Here is a 14,234-nt window from a genome sequence, read left to right on the forward strand (position 1 = left end):
ACGAGTACGTCCGGATGCCCTTCGGCCTGAAGAATGCAGCACAGACATTCCAGCGCTTCATCGACGAAGTTCTATGTGGCTTGCCATTCTGTTTCGCATACATAGATGACCTCGTCACCAGCCCTGATGAAGCCACCCACCGCCCTCACCTCGAAGAAGCACTCACCCGTCTAAGAGACTACGGAAACCAAATCAACGCCGCCAGGTCGAAATTTGAATTGGCCTCCGTAGATTTTCTGTGACACACTGTCTCCACTGTCATTTCACCTCTGCGTACCAAGTGTGATGCCATCCGCCAGTTCCCGAAGCCCTCCACCCAGAGACAACTCAAGCAGTTCTTAGGTATGATAAAAATTTACAATCGCTTCATCCCTAAGTGTTCCTTCATGTTACAAATAGGGTGGCTATTTCCAAATTTCCAAAAAGGACACTGCATATCGACGATTATAATATACAGTAATATATATATATATATATATATATATATATATATATATATATATATTATATATATATATATATAATAATAATAATAATAATAATAAAAAGCTGAAAGTGAATATTTTTCACTTCTAATGAAACAAAAAAAAAACTATTTCTTACCAAGTTACAACACAGACAAAACCTAGTTGTATCCTCACATTAATTGCCTGGAGGTTCATTTCTTTTTGTATTTCTGCCCTCTACTTTTTGTATTTCTGCCCTCTTTCTTTTCGGCATTTTCAGACTCCTTAACCTTATAAATTAATTGCCAAACCACACTGCACCGTGGCCACGTTAGGGCTGCAGCCCAATGTATGAGATGTGAATCATGCAATCACACGTTCACAACATTGGCCCTATGCAGTTCCTGTCTACTTCGACTGGCGAGTTCCGACGTTGACCTTGGCCTGGGTACCCCCACATAATTAAATTGTACGGCATTATTGTATATCTAGGATTATCTATTTATTTATTTGTTTGTTTATTCATTTGTTTTTGTCACACCCCAAGGAGGACAAATGCACGTCCGGCGTGAGGTTGCGCCGAATTGAGGACAAAGTGCTCAAAAGGAGGACGTCTGGCCACCCTAGTTACAAACTTTGTATTCTCTCATTAGGCCTTGCAAGCGTGGTCAGTCCATAAAGCTTGCTTGGTGTCCTCAAACCGACGAAGCTTTCGCTTCTGCGAAGACTGCGCTGGACACCGTCGCCACCTTAGCTTCCCTGCCCCGGAGGCCTTCACATCCATCGCCACTGACGCCTCCAACGACGGAATCGGCGCCGTCTTGCAACAATACGTCGACAGTGCTTGGAAGTCGCTCGCCTTGTTTACCAAGGAACTGAGCAAGGCCGAGAAGAACCACAGCGCATTCGACAGGGAGTTTCTTGCTGTCTACCGGGTAGTCCAACGATTCAGGTATTTCCTTGAAGCTCGACAGTTCATCTTCACAGACCATAAACCCCTCGCCACCACCTTCCACGCTAACAAAGCCAGCTATACACCTACTCAGCTCCGTCACTTACAGTACATTTCTCAGTTCTCCACAGATATTCGTTACGTCCAAGGTACTGACAACGCACCGGCTCACGCCCTCTCCAGAAACATTCACGCAGTCTCCTGTCATCGACTACGCCGCCATTGCAGCGACTGTTGGACAACCCTTCCCTCAAGATGGAGAAAATTCAAGTACCTGGCACAGACATCTGTCTGTATGCTGACGTCTCCACCGGCAACCTTCGCCCCTTTATCCCTACGTCATTCCGGCATCAACTCTTCCGCCACCTTCATGACCTTGCACACCCTGGCATCCGTGCATCCCAACGGATGTTGACCTCCAAGTTCATCTGGCCAAGCATCTACAAGGACACCAGGCACTGGGCCCGCACCTGCCTCCAGTGACAGGTTTCCAAGGTAACACGACACACATTTTTCCCAGCAACTCTTTTCCCACTTGTCTCTACCAGGTTCAGCCACATACACGTCGATATCCTCGGCCCACTCCCATACTTCAACGGCTACAAGTACGTGTTCACCTGTGTCGACCGCTTCACTCGTTCGCCAGAGGCGATTCCCATTCCTGACATCACACCGACACCGTTGCATGAGCGTTCGTCGACAACTGGGTTGCTCGCTTCGGTGTCCCGACCAACCTAACCTCGTACAGAGGCAACCAGTTCGAGTCGACCCTCTGGAACAAGGTAATAGCCCTCTTTGGTATCCGCCGTTACCGTACTGCCAGTTACCATCCCCAGGCCAACGGCATGGTAGAGCGTTTTCATCGCCAGCTCAAGGCCACCCTCTACGCCCACGCCCATAAGAACGAGCTCTGGTCAGTGGCGCTGTCCTTTGTGCTCCTTGGCATCAGGACCTCCCTCAAGGTTGACACTGGCCACTCTCCTGCTGAACTCGTTTTCGGCACCACCCTCAGGCTTCTCAGAGAATTCGTCGCTGACAGGCCTCACTCCAACTTCTGTACTCCACACGACCTCGCCTTCCAACTGAAGAAGACCATGGCCAAGCTCCACCCCGTCCCACCACGCCACGCCAAGTCGCCTAGAACCTTCGTGAGCCAGGACCTTCTCCAGTGCACCCACGTCTTCGTCAGAACGGACGCCGTCAGAAAAGCCCTTCAGCCTCCGTACGAAGGCCCCTTCGAAGTTTTGCGCCGCACCAGGAAGACCGTGACAATTCGGCGAAACGGAAAGCGTGACCACATTTCCATTCATCGGGTCCAACCGGCCTACCTTTTTGACCCCACGACACTCCCGTCAACAACACTTCCATTCCTACTCCCAAGCACCCCACGGACACTCCCGTCAACAGCACTCCCATTCCTACTCCTCCCAAGCGCCTCCGGACCTCCAAGACTGTCTCGTTTCACCGGCCACTCCGGGGGGGGGGGGGGAGTAATGTTGCAACACGCCACTTCTGCAGTGTCCCCTTAACACATATAGCTTTGTAGTGTAATCAAATTATTAATCTTGGGCAAAATCATTACATGTCAATTATAATCAAAATTGTATATTGTAAATATTGTTGTCACATATAAGGATAGCCCTTATATTGTAAAAAGTATTTATATGTAATATTATTTGCATCACTTGTACAACGCATTAAAATATTCATTGTGTATAATTTATGTCATGGCGGACGGGAAATCCTATAAGCCTTCAAAGAGAATTACAATTTACTTTAATCCCTCTCTTACTGGATGATTTCCATTATACCATGATGTGGTCACTAACCACATCACATAAGTGTTTAAGTACAGCATGTTTCTATTAAAATGTTTCTTTATCTACAACATACAGATATTGATTTAGTGCCTCCTAGTTATTACCCAGCGTGCCCAAGCATTTATACTGGCCTTGCGTGTTTGGATGTAGGCGGAGACTGAGTGAACTGTACTTCATCGCTGACACTTCACCAGCATTTCTACCCTTCCGAATAATATCATGCCGATGTAAAAAATCGCACCGACATTGTGCAGTCAGGCTGTAGGTGTGGGTCAGAATGCATGGTAAATATGGAGGCGTGAGCATCACTGTCGAATCTCGCACACGATTACCACTCCACCCAGTGACTTTCATCTGTTCCAAAGGACAAAGACAACATCGTAGCTACGCTCAAATACAGGTGACCAGTGACCCTTCACCTTCAGTTCGTTATAGCCTTAAATTCTGAGAGTTGGGTCGTTTTATTAGGTATGCACAGTATTGTTGTTTGGAAAGCTTAGTTTCCTGAATGAAAGGAAAAGATACTTGTATTGGTGCAGTTCTACCACTATATATATATAAAAGAATAACATAGGGACATGAAAAACTCAAAAAGGATAATCATAGAAGATATCTGAAAAAAGAAAACAGTTTTCCACACCAAGTGATGGATGTCTGGAACAAATTGGACGAAACAATCGTGTGTGCAAAACCCATACAAAAATTAAGAACTAGATGTTATGAGATACAAAGATGGGTCACTATGAGCATAGCTCCCCTTCCCATATAATACAACTAGGTAAATACATATATACACATACATATAAGCATTCACTCAAAGAAGGAAAAGTACCACAAGATTGGAAAAATGCAAATATTGTACCAATATAAAAAGGACGAGACAAAGAAAATCCAACAATCTATAGACCGGTATCCTTTACAAGCACAGTAGCAAAAATATGAAAAAAAGAATATTAGGAAGAAATAGATTAACACTTGGAAGAGAACAAAATACTGAACCCTAAACAATTTGGTTTTAGAAGTGGAAGATCACGTACTACAAACTTAATATGCTCTTACTCAAGTTTAATAGAAATAATACAAGAGACAGATGGGGAAATTGCGCTTTCTTGGACTTACAAAAGGCTTTTGACAAAGTACCACACAAAAAAGAAATAAGAAAAATTGAAATAATAGGTGGAATACAAGGAAAGTTACTGGAATGGATGAAATTTCTTGAACAGAAGGAAAATGAGGGTGGTACTTAGAGACAAGAACTCAAATTGGGAAAATATGACAAGTGTAGTCCCACAATGCTCTGTATTGACTCCAATAATGTTTACTATTTATATAAATGACATGGATGAAGGTGTGGAATGTTATATGAACATTTTTTGCAGATGATGTGAAACTACTAGAGTAAGTACAGAGGAAGACTGCAAATCTTTTCAAGAAGACCTGGACAAAGACTGGAAATGGAATCAGAAGTGTGAAGCGAACTTCAACATTAAGAAATGTAGCATATGTAATTTGGAAAAAGCAAAAATAGAATATCAGGCCAATATAAAATTGGTACAAAGTTAAAAAAAAAAAGTCAACTCGGAAAGAGACCTTAGAGTAACTATCTCTAATGACACGACACCAGACCAACATGTCAACAAATTAGTCAGAAACTTTTAACTTTAGGTCAATGAAAGTAGCCTTTGACTGCATGGATGAAGATATGGTAAAGAAAATATTAGTTTACAGTGATAAGACCAAAATTGGAATATGCTGCAACATTATGGACACCTAGTTCTAAAAATTAACAAAGAAACTAGAAAGAATTTAATGAGCAACAACAAATATGGCACCAATACTCTAATCTAACATACAAAGATTGGATAAACTAAATCTACCAACCCTGGAACAAAGAAGAGAAAGAGGCGATTTACTAACCATCTACAGAATTATGAAAGGGGATGGAAATTCTTGATAGACAGTGGGACAGTAGAAAAACAATAGGACACGAGAAGAAAGTTAAAGACAGTTACAGAAGAGACATGAAATAAAATAGCTTCTCCACACAGAGTGATAGATATCTGGAACAAACTGAATGAGGAAACAGCGAGTGCTAAAACTATACAAGATTTTAAGAACAAACTGGATGCGGAAAGATACAAAAGCTGGACACTACAACCATAGCTCTCCTCCCGTAAAATACAACTAGGTGAATACACACACACACACATTATAGTATTATGTAGATATATATATATATATATATATATATATATACATATACATATACATACACATACACACACACGTCGGTCGGGGTGGCAGCGAAGTCTGGACTCCGGTGAAATCTTCAAAATTACGAGGATCGCAATGACAAGGAAGTACCTGAGTGGTATTAATAGTTCTTGAACTCGTGTATAGTTCTGGCATTCACTGTTTAGTTTGTTCCAGACATCGATCACTCTGTGCAGGAAACTGTTCTTTTTCGGGTCTCTTCTGTAACTGTCCTCCTTTAGCTTGCTATCGTGTCCTCTTGTTTCTCTCTTATCCCATTTCAATAGGTCATCTCTATCGAGAACTTCCATCCTTTTCATAATTCTGAAGATGGTCAGCAGGTTGCCTCTTTCTCTTCTCTGCTCCAATGTTTACAGCTGTAATTTCTCCAATCTTTGTTCATATGTCAAATTTGATAGTGTGGATGCCATCTTTGTCGCCGCTCTTTGGATTCTTTCTAATTTCTTTGTGTTTGGTGCCCACATTGATATAGCATATTCTAGTTTCAGTCTTATCAATGTAGTGGTTATTTCCTTAATCACCTCTTCATCCATGTTGTCGAAGGCCACTTTCATTGATCTTAATAAGTTGTAAGTCACTCCAAATAGTTTATTTACATGTTTGTCAGGTTTCAATTCACTTGAGATGATTACTCTTAGGTCCCTCTCCGAGTTTACTTTCTTTACTTCTTTGTTTCCAATCATATATTTTCCCGAAACTCTGTTTTCGTCTCTTCCAAATTTCATTATGCTACATTTCTTGATGTTGAAGTTCATCTCGTATTTCTGGCTCCATTCCCATACTTTATCCAGGTCATCTTGTAGCGATCTGCAATCTTCTTCTGTTTTCACTCCCTTGAGTAATTTGGCATCGTCGGCAAAAGAATTTATGTAACAATTTACTCTATTGTCCATATCATTTATGTATATGGCAAATATTAAAGGAGCCAAAACAGAGCCTTGTGGGACGCCACTTTTTACATCTTCCCATTTCAAACTTTTCTAAGTACCACTCATTTTTTCCCAGTTAAGAAGTCCTTCACCCATTCCAATAGTTTACCTTGAATTCCTCTTTTTTTTTTCAATTTTACTTATTATTTTTTTGTGAGGTACCTTGCCAAAAGCTTCATGCAGATCCAGGAAGGTGCAGTCTGCCTATCCATCTCTTTCTTGTATTATCTCAATTAGTCTCGAGTAAAAGCAGATTTGATTTTTTTTTTTCCAAAATTCCAGGATGACTTGTTCCCCCTCATCTGCAAGTACTAATTGCACTTGGGTGTATGGTGACAGACACCAATCAAAATATCATGGGAGATTGCTACAGCATCTCCTAATCTACTGTTAGCAGATGCCTCTCCCAAGTGGCCAGAGATGTAGCAGGACTGAGGCCTCGATATGTAAAATTTCCTAAAGTCCAGGAGCTGCAGATTATGCAAGATTTTTATATGATTAGTGGGATGTCTGGTGCTGTAGGATGCATCGATTGCACACACATTGCCATACTGAAGCCAACGTGCAACAATCCAAAGTATTTTAGTTGTAAAGGACATTTCTCATACAATGTTCAAGCAATATGTGGGCCAAATTTAAAATTTTATAATGTTCCACATTGGCTAGGCAGCGTGTATGATAACCAAGTTTTTCAAAACAGCCAAATTTGTCAGGCATTTGAGGTAGGAGAATACCTCGGTCATCTTGGTGACACTGGGTATCCATGTACAAAATATCTACTATCATCTCTCCAGATATATATATATATATAAAACTGAAAGTGAATATTTAAGTTACAACACAAACAAAACCTAGTTGTATCTTCACCACGATTGCAAAACTCTTTGGCCCAGTCAGAGTTAAACAAAGTCTTTCTTTTCAGCATTTTCAGACTCCTTAACCTCATAAATTAATTGCCAAACCACAGTGCACCGTGGCCACATCAGGACTGCAGCCCAATATATGAGATGTGAATCACGCAATCACACGTTCATAACATTGGTCCTGTGCAGTTCTTGTCTACCTCGGCTGGCGAGTTCCGACGTTGACCTTGCCCTGGGTACTCCCACATAATTTAATTGTATGGCATTATTGTATACCAAGGGTTATCTATTTATCTATTCATTTGTTTATTTCTTTATTAATTAATTCATTTATCTATTTTACTCATTTATTTTTGTCACACCCCAAGAAAGGAGGACAAATGCACGTCCGGCGTTAGGTTGTGCCCGGATGGAGGACAAAGTGCTCAAAAGGTCTGTCCGGCCAAAAGGAGGACGTCTGGCCACCCTACCCACAAGACAAGCATGAAAGATAATTGTAGCCACAATAAAAACAAGAAATATGATAGAGCTTTTGGTGTGTTGAAAAAAATATTTGCATATTTAGGTAAAGTTGTGAGGACAGACCAGGAGACCACAAAAGCAATAATTGTTGCTTCATTAGTTCTCCACAATTTGTCTGCGACAACTAGAAATATTGATCTTACTCAAGATTTGTGATGTGAATGATAAGGAACAGAATGTTAGTGCTGTGGCTTATGAAATCCACAATTTAGAAATCCAGGCTAGAAGAGAAATAATCAGTAACTAACTTTAAGAGTGTGAGAGCCATACCTCTACCCATTTGTCAACCAATGAGAGGGTGAAGAACTGCATGGGCTCAGCCCTTCTTTGCTTTCACAAAGCTATAGCCTTGATATGATTCTTACTAACACCTATCATGTTGCCATGGCAACTGTTGTCAATTAAGAAATAACCAATAAAATGCAAACCACTGGCCCAATTGACATGCAACTTGGCATGTGAAGGTTTTATGGGTCAACAAATCACCTTGCAGGGCCTTCTTATACCATTCCTACTAACACTTATGTTGCCATGGCAACTGTTGTCAATTTTGAAATAATCTATAAAATCCAAACCGCTGGCCCAATTGACATGCAACTTGGCATGTGAAGGTTTTATGGGTTAACAAATCACCTGAGCATGTCATTAACATTGCATGACCTACTACTTATACCATTCTTACTAACACCTATCATGTTGCCATGATAACTGTTGTCAATTTAGAAATAATCAATAAAATCCAAACCGCTGGCCCAATTGACATGCAACTTGGCATGTGAAGGTTTTATGGGTCAATAAATCACCTGAGCATGTCATTAACATTGCAGGACCTTCTTCTTGTACCATTCTTACTAACACCTATCATGTTGCCATGGCAACTGTTGTCAATTTAGAAATAATAAAATCCAAACCGCTGGCCCAATTGACATGCAACTTGGTATGTGAAGATTTTATGGGTCAATAAATCACCTGAGCATGTCATTAACATTCCAGGACCTTCATCTTATACCATTCTTACTAACACCTATCATGTTGCCATGGCAACTGTTGTCAATTTAGAAATAATCTATAAAATCCAAACTGCTGCCCCAATTGACATGCAACTTGGCATGTGAAGGTTTTATCATTAAGCCCGATTCTTCAAAAGCAAACAAATATTTACCGATTCAAACGCAAATTTGGTTATCAACCTCGGTAAATTAGATTTCCGAGTAAAAATATTAAGGTAAGGCAGCAATAAAATATTATTTTAATGTAATAAAAAAAAAATTCTCCCGGTTATGAGCAGCTTAAGATCGTTGTGTATTAAACACTTGGTGATTTGTTGACCCAAAAACCATCACATGAGTTGCATGTCAATTGGGCCAGTGGTTTGGATTTTATTGATTATTTCTAAATTGACAACAGTTGCCATGGCAAGATGATAGGTGTTAGTAAGGATGGTATAAGAAGGTCCTGCACTGTTAATGACATGCTCAGGTGATTTATTGACCCATAAAATTTATGGGTCAATAAATCACCTGAGCATTAATATTGCAGGACCTTCTTCTTATACCATTCTTACTAACACCTATCATGTTGTCATGGCAACTGTTGTCAATTTAGAAATAATCAATAAAATTCAAACCACTGGCCCAATTGACATGCAACTTGGTTGATTGATTGATTTGTGGAGTTTTTGTCTTGAAGGCCAAACGGCGGAGTCGGTAGGCCATTCGGCGCACGTGCAACTTGGCATGTGAAGATTTTTGGATAAAAAAATCACTAAGTGTATATTACCCAATGATACTGAGCTGCTCATATACGAGAGAAAATAGGTTAAAAAACAACATACTTACATTAAAATATGATGTTATTGATGTCTAACCTTAATATTTTTACTCGAAAAACTAATTTGCCACGGTTGATAACCAAATTTGCGTTTAAATCAGTGAATATTTATTTGCTTTTGAAGAATCGGGCATACACTTGCACAATAACAAGATAATTTGAATATCCTGCGCATACGCTGAACGCTCAAAGCATTCAAACTAAGCCAAACAAAATCCAATGGGTCGCAAAATTATGGCGACGTAAACAATACCAGCGCGATCCCGCGCTTGTTTTCGCGCGTACCTACATTTCGTAAAATTTTGTACCAAAACGTAGAAAAATAGCGGCATGTGGCAACTGTGCGAGGACAATTTTTCTACAGATCAGTGGGTTGGTCAAAACATTAAAAAACTCAAGCTGTTGTTTATGAATCATATAATCAGTTGTCAAATGATGGTACATCAAAATATACGACTTTTATTGGTAATTATGTTACTAATAAAATTTTGTACTCCAAAAGATAAGTTTTTACGGTAAAATTTTACTTTCGACCATTGTAGGAATATAGCAATACAAAATTAAATAGTAATTTTGTAAATTAAAATGTATGAACGATATATGCAATTTTGTGTGCGGAAATGAAAATAAAAAAGTTGCTAAAACAGATTTCTTAAGTAACGAAGTCGTGTACGACGAATGGTACGCCATGTTTGTTATGGTAGATGCCGACGTCGGAGAAATGAAAGGACGATAAATTTGTCTAAACTAAACTAAACTAAACTAAACTAAACTAAACTAGACTAGACTAGACTAGACTAGACTAGACTAGACTAGACTAAACTAAACTAAACTAAACTAAACTAAACTAAACTAAACTAAACTAAACTAACCTAACCTAACCTAACCTGTGTTTAATAAATCATTACCTGCAAATTAGATATCATCCGGCTGGTCGTCGTCGTCGTCGTCGTCGTCGTCGTGAGAGACGTTGGCGGGCTTTTCAACCACTCTCTCAGCTTTTGTATGGCTATATTCCTCCAATGGTCGAAAGTAAAATTTTACCGGTTAGGTTAGGTTAGGTTAGGTTAGTTTACTTTACTTTACTTTAGCTTAGACAAATTTATCGTCCTTTCATTTCTCCGACGTCGGAATCTACCATAACAAACATGGCATACCATTCGTAGTACACGACTTCGTTACATCTGTTTTAGCAACTTTTTTTGTTTTCATTTCCGCACACAAAATTGCATATTACGTTCATACATTTTAATTTACAAAATTACTATTTAATTTTGTATTGCTGTATTCCAACAATGGTCGAAAGTAAAATTTTACCGTTTTTACGAAGTAGAAAAAAAGCTACGCTAAAGTTTCAGATTTCTTTTAGCGATAATATAAAAAAATATATATATTTTACTGAATATGTTAGGGCATAAGGGCCTTGTACATATTCAAGAATATATATATTAAAAAAAGAACCAAAATTTTGTCAGTTTGACAAGTATGAAAGTCGGCACACACCCGAGGAAAATGTATGCCCCGGTATGGTAACACTCTCCCATACTACACGGCAGTGTAGAAAACGCGGCAACGCTGAACAACACTATTGTGCCTGTGGGCTTAGCTTGTTTGTGGGTAGTGCCCGTCAAGCTGTGTTCGACCGTCTGGACGGGCCTTAGGTTAGGTTAATCAGGTTATACAATGGAAGGTCATTTTACAATGTAGACTACGGATACTTTGTTATACCGCACGCTACAGAAGCACCACATCATTTCTGCTACGAACTCGCATTAGTCGACAAAAATCGGCCCGATGAGAAAAAGTCTCATTCTGTCAGGCGAATTTAAAGTACGAAATGTTTTCCTCTCTCTAAAGTGTGTTTAATAAAATCAACTTTGTTTCGATTAATCCTTTTGTTACATTTTACGATTTCTTTAATTCCAGCCACGGTTTTCCTCTAAAGTGTGTTTAAAATCAACTTGGTTTCGATTAATCCTTGTTACATTTTACGATTTCTTTAATTCCAGAAGCCAGCCACGGTTATGTGGTTTTATTCAAGACCACAACAAAGGTAGGTGCTTGCACTTACCCTGTCTATTTTTATATTTGTAGAAAGAAAAGAAAATAAGTTGTATAAAATCACCCCCTCCGCAACAACTGGATCAATTTAAATTTGACAATGACCTGTTACTAAGCAAAATAATTGACAATGAACAAAGTGTGGCCCAACTGAATATTTCCTCAGAAGTGCCAATTAATGCTTCCAATTGCATTTCCCTATATTCGTTGGTTTAAATTAATTATTTTTTCCTTGCACTGGTAACAAACTTGCGTGAGCCGTCCGTAAGCTGCAATCGTAATCGTCTGTCAAAACAACTACGTACTTCTGCATTTTTCTTTCTTAATATAAATCGTCATTAATTTCTTTGTAAACACTTATGGTCAAAATACATCGGGACTTACCTTGGTATACTTTATTTCTGGGTTGTGAATCGCCATGATGGATTAATTGTAATAACCTGTAGATATTCGTGAGGGCAATACCCTGTAACTACATGTAGGAAGCGACGAAGCCGACTGGGACGAGGGATAAGGACAGGCGAGTGTCGGCTGATAGTTTCCACGCGAGGTAGATGCTAAATGTTTCTTTTATAAAGTTTATGTGAGTTTATTTTGTACTAAAAGAACAACGGCATGCACTTCATTGTATCCAGACGTTGCAGTCTATGAATATTTCGACGATATTGGAAATATGTGCACATAATTTTTCTGTGTTTACATATAATGTTCTTACAAGTGTGCGCAAGCAAACACAAGCAGACTACATAATTTTCGGAGAGCGTACTCAGCGTAGCTACATGTTAGCGCTTCTCCGTAGGGATTACAAGCGAGGTATCACATGATAGCATTATTTTAATATGTACTGTTTCAGAGGTTTAATTGCTGTTACATCTTAATCTCCCCTGGTGTCCAACATGCTTCCCACCTGATTTTACCGTGTCACTCACATAAAAATGTGGAAATAATCCACTCTGCTAAATATCAGCTTCTGCATTATCTTCATGTAAGTAGGTAGTACTGAACCAGGGCTGCATACAGGGAAGCAAGCCCCCGAGATTCCTTTCATTGTAAGATATTAAATACACTAGCAGGCAGTAACAGTCGGTTAAAAAATCATGATTACAACTTTTGGCATTCTGATTGTGTCAACTCCCAAGCTCCTCGGAGTAAAGACACTCACTCGGCCTCGATATATTTTTTATCCCACGCGCTACCCCCCCTGGTTCCCCACCCACGCCCGGCCCCATCTACATATTATACACGTGACATGATGGGACCTGGCTGCTGAGTTCAAAAGCACCCCGTACTTGCCGTGTAAAAAAAAAAAGAATAATAATAAAAAATATATATGTATATATATATATATATATATATATATATACATATATAAATATACATATTATATATATATGTACATATATATATACATATATATATATATATATATATATATATATGTATATATATATATACATATATATTTGGATTGAAGTCAACTGCGCTAATAGCTTTGGCTATCTTAAGATTCAAATTCTTCAGTTTGAAGAATGATTTTTTGTCTTCACAGTTCAAAGTATGAATATAATCATTCATGATTTCAAAATCATGGAGAAGAGGGTGCAGTAAAAGGCGCTGCTGAATGCCAATGGTTATAATGACACAATGTAACAGTACAAAAGCTGTTGACACAAACACCGAAAACTTAAGTCTATTCACCTCTCACGGAGGCTTCTTCAGGGTGAGAAGAACTATAAGTTCAAAGGCTAACTAGGTCTGCTATCGACGAAGATGAGGGAAATGATAATGCTCTCTGGCCGACTGTCAGTCCTTAGAAAGCAGGATGGTAAGGGTATTGGGAGAAGTCATCGCAATGTTTGGGAGAGGTCACTGGAGGAAGAAGTTTCTGGGTTATCATTGTTGTTGTCAGCGTTGTTGTCATTGTTGTCGTTGTTGTCGTTGTCATTGTTGTCAATATCGTTGTCGTTAATGTCATTGTGGTCGCTGTCATTGTTGCTGTTGTTATTGTTGTTGTCACTCGTTGTTGTCGTTTTTGTAATTTTCGTTATTGTTTTTGTTACTGTTGTCATTGTCGCTGTTATTGTTTGTCGTTGTTATCATTGTCTTTGTTATCCTTGTCCTTGTTGTCATTGACGTTGTCGTTGTTGCCATTGTTGCTGTTGTCGTTGTTGTCATGGTCGTTGTCGTTGTTGCCATTGTTGTTGTTGTCGTTGTAGTTGTTACTGTTGTTATTGTCATTGTTGTTGTTGTCACACACCCAAGCACAAAAAAAAGGGCGCTCGCCTACAGACGGGCACGCAGTTCTCCCTTCCCAGTTCTTTGATCCATTGGAGCTTAACCCGTTCTCTCCTATTCTGTCCCATATCAAAAGGTCTCCTGTCAATTCTATCTTCTCCTTTTGATGGTCTGAGCAATGCTCTCAAATCACCTCTTTCTCTTCTTTCTTCCTTTGATGAAAGGCCCAGTGCTTTCAGTCTCCTTTAATCGATTAAGTCTATAATATAAACAAATTAAAACTACTTATTGAGAACGTGAAA

At 39.4% G+C, this 14,234-nt stretch overlaps 1 protein-coding gene across 1 annotated transcript in view; it reads right to left on the reverse strand.

The window, feature by feature from the left end:
* The window catches only part of LOC143038575 (aldehyde dehydrogenase 1A1), a 64,356-nt gene extending 52,118 nt beyond the window's left edge, over positions 1 to 12,238 (reverse strand). The window contains exon 1 of the mRNA XM_076207960.1: positions 12,082 to 12,238. Coding sequence (XP_076064075.1) covers positions 12,082 to 12,117 — 36 coding nt within the window. The 5' untranslated portion in view covers positions 12,118 to 12,238. The remainder of the gene's footprint in view (positions 1 to 12,081) is intronic.
* Positions 12,239 to 14,234: the final 1,996 nt, after the last annotated feature.

Source organism: Oratosquilla oratoria, chromosome 2 (assembly GCF_046742065.1).
Source record: "Oratosquilla oratoria isolate Oo_2021 chromosome 2, ASM4674206v1, whole genome shotgun sequence".
NCBI lineage: Eukaryota > Metazoa > Arthropoda > Malacostraca > Stomatopoda > Squillidae > Oratosquilla > Oratosquilla oratoria.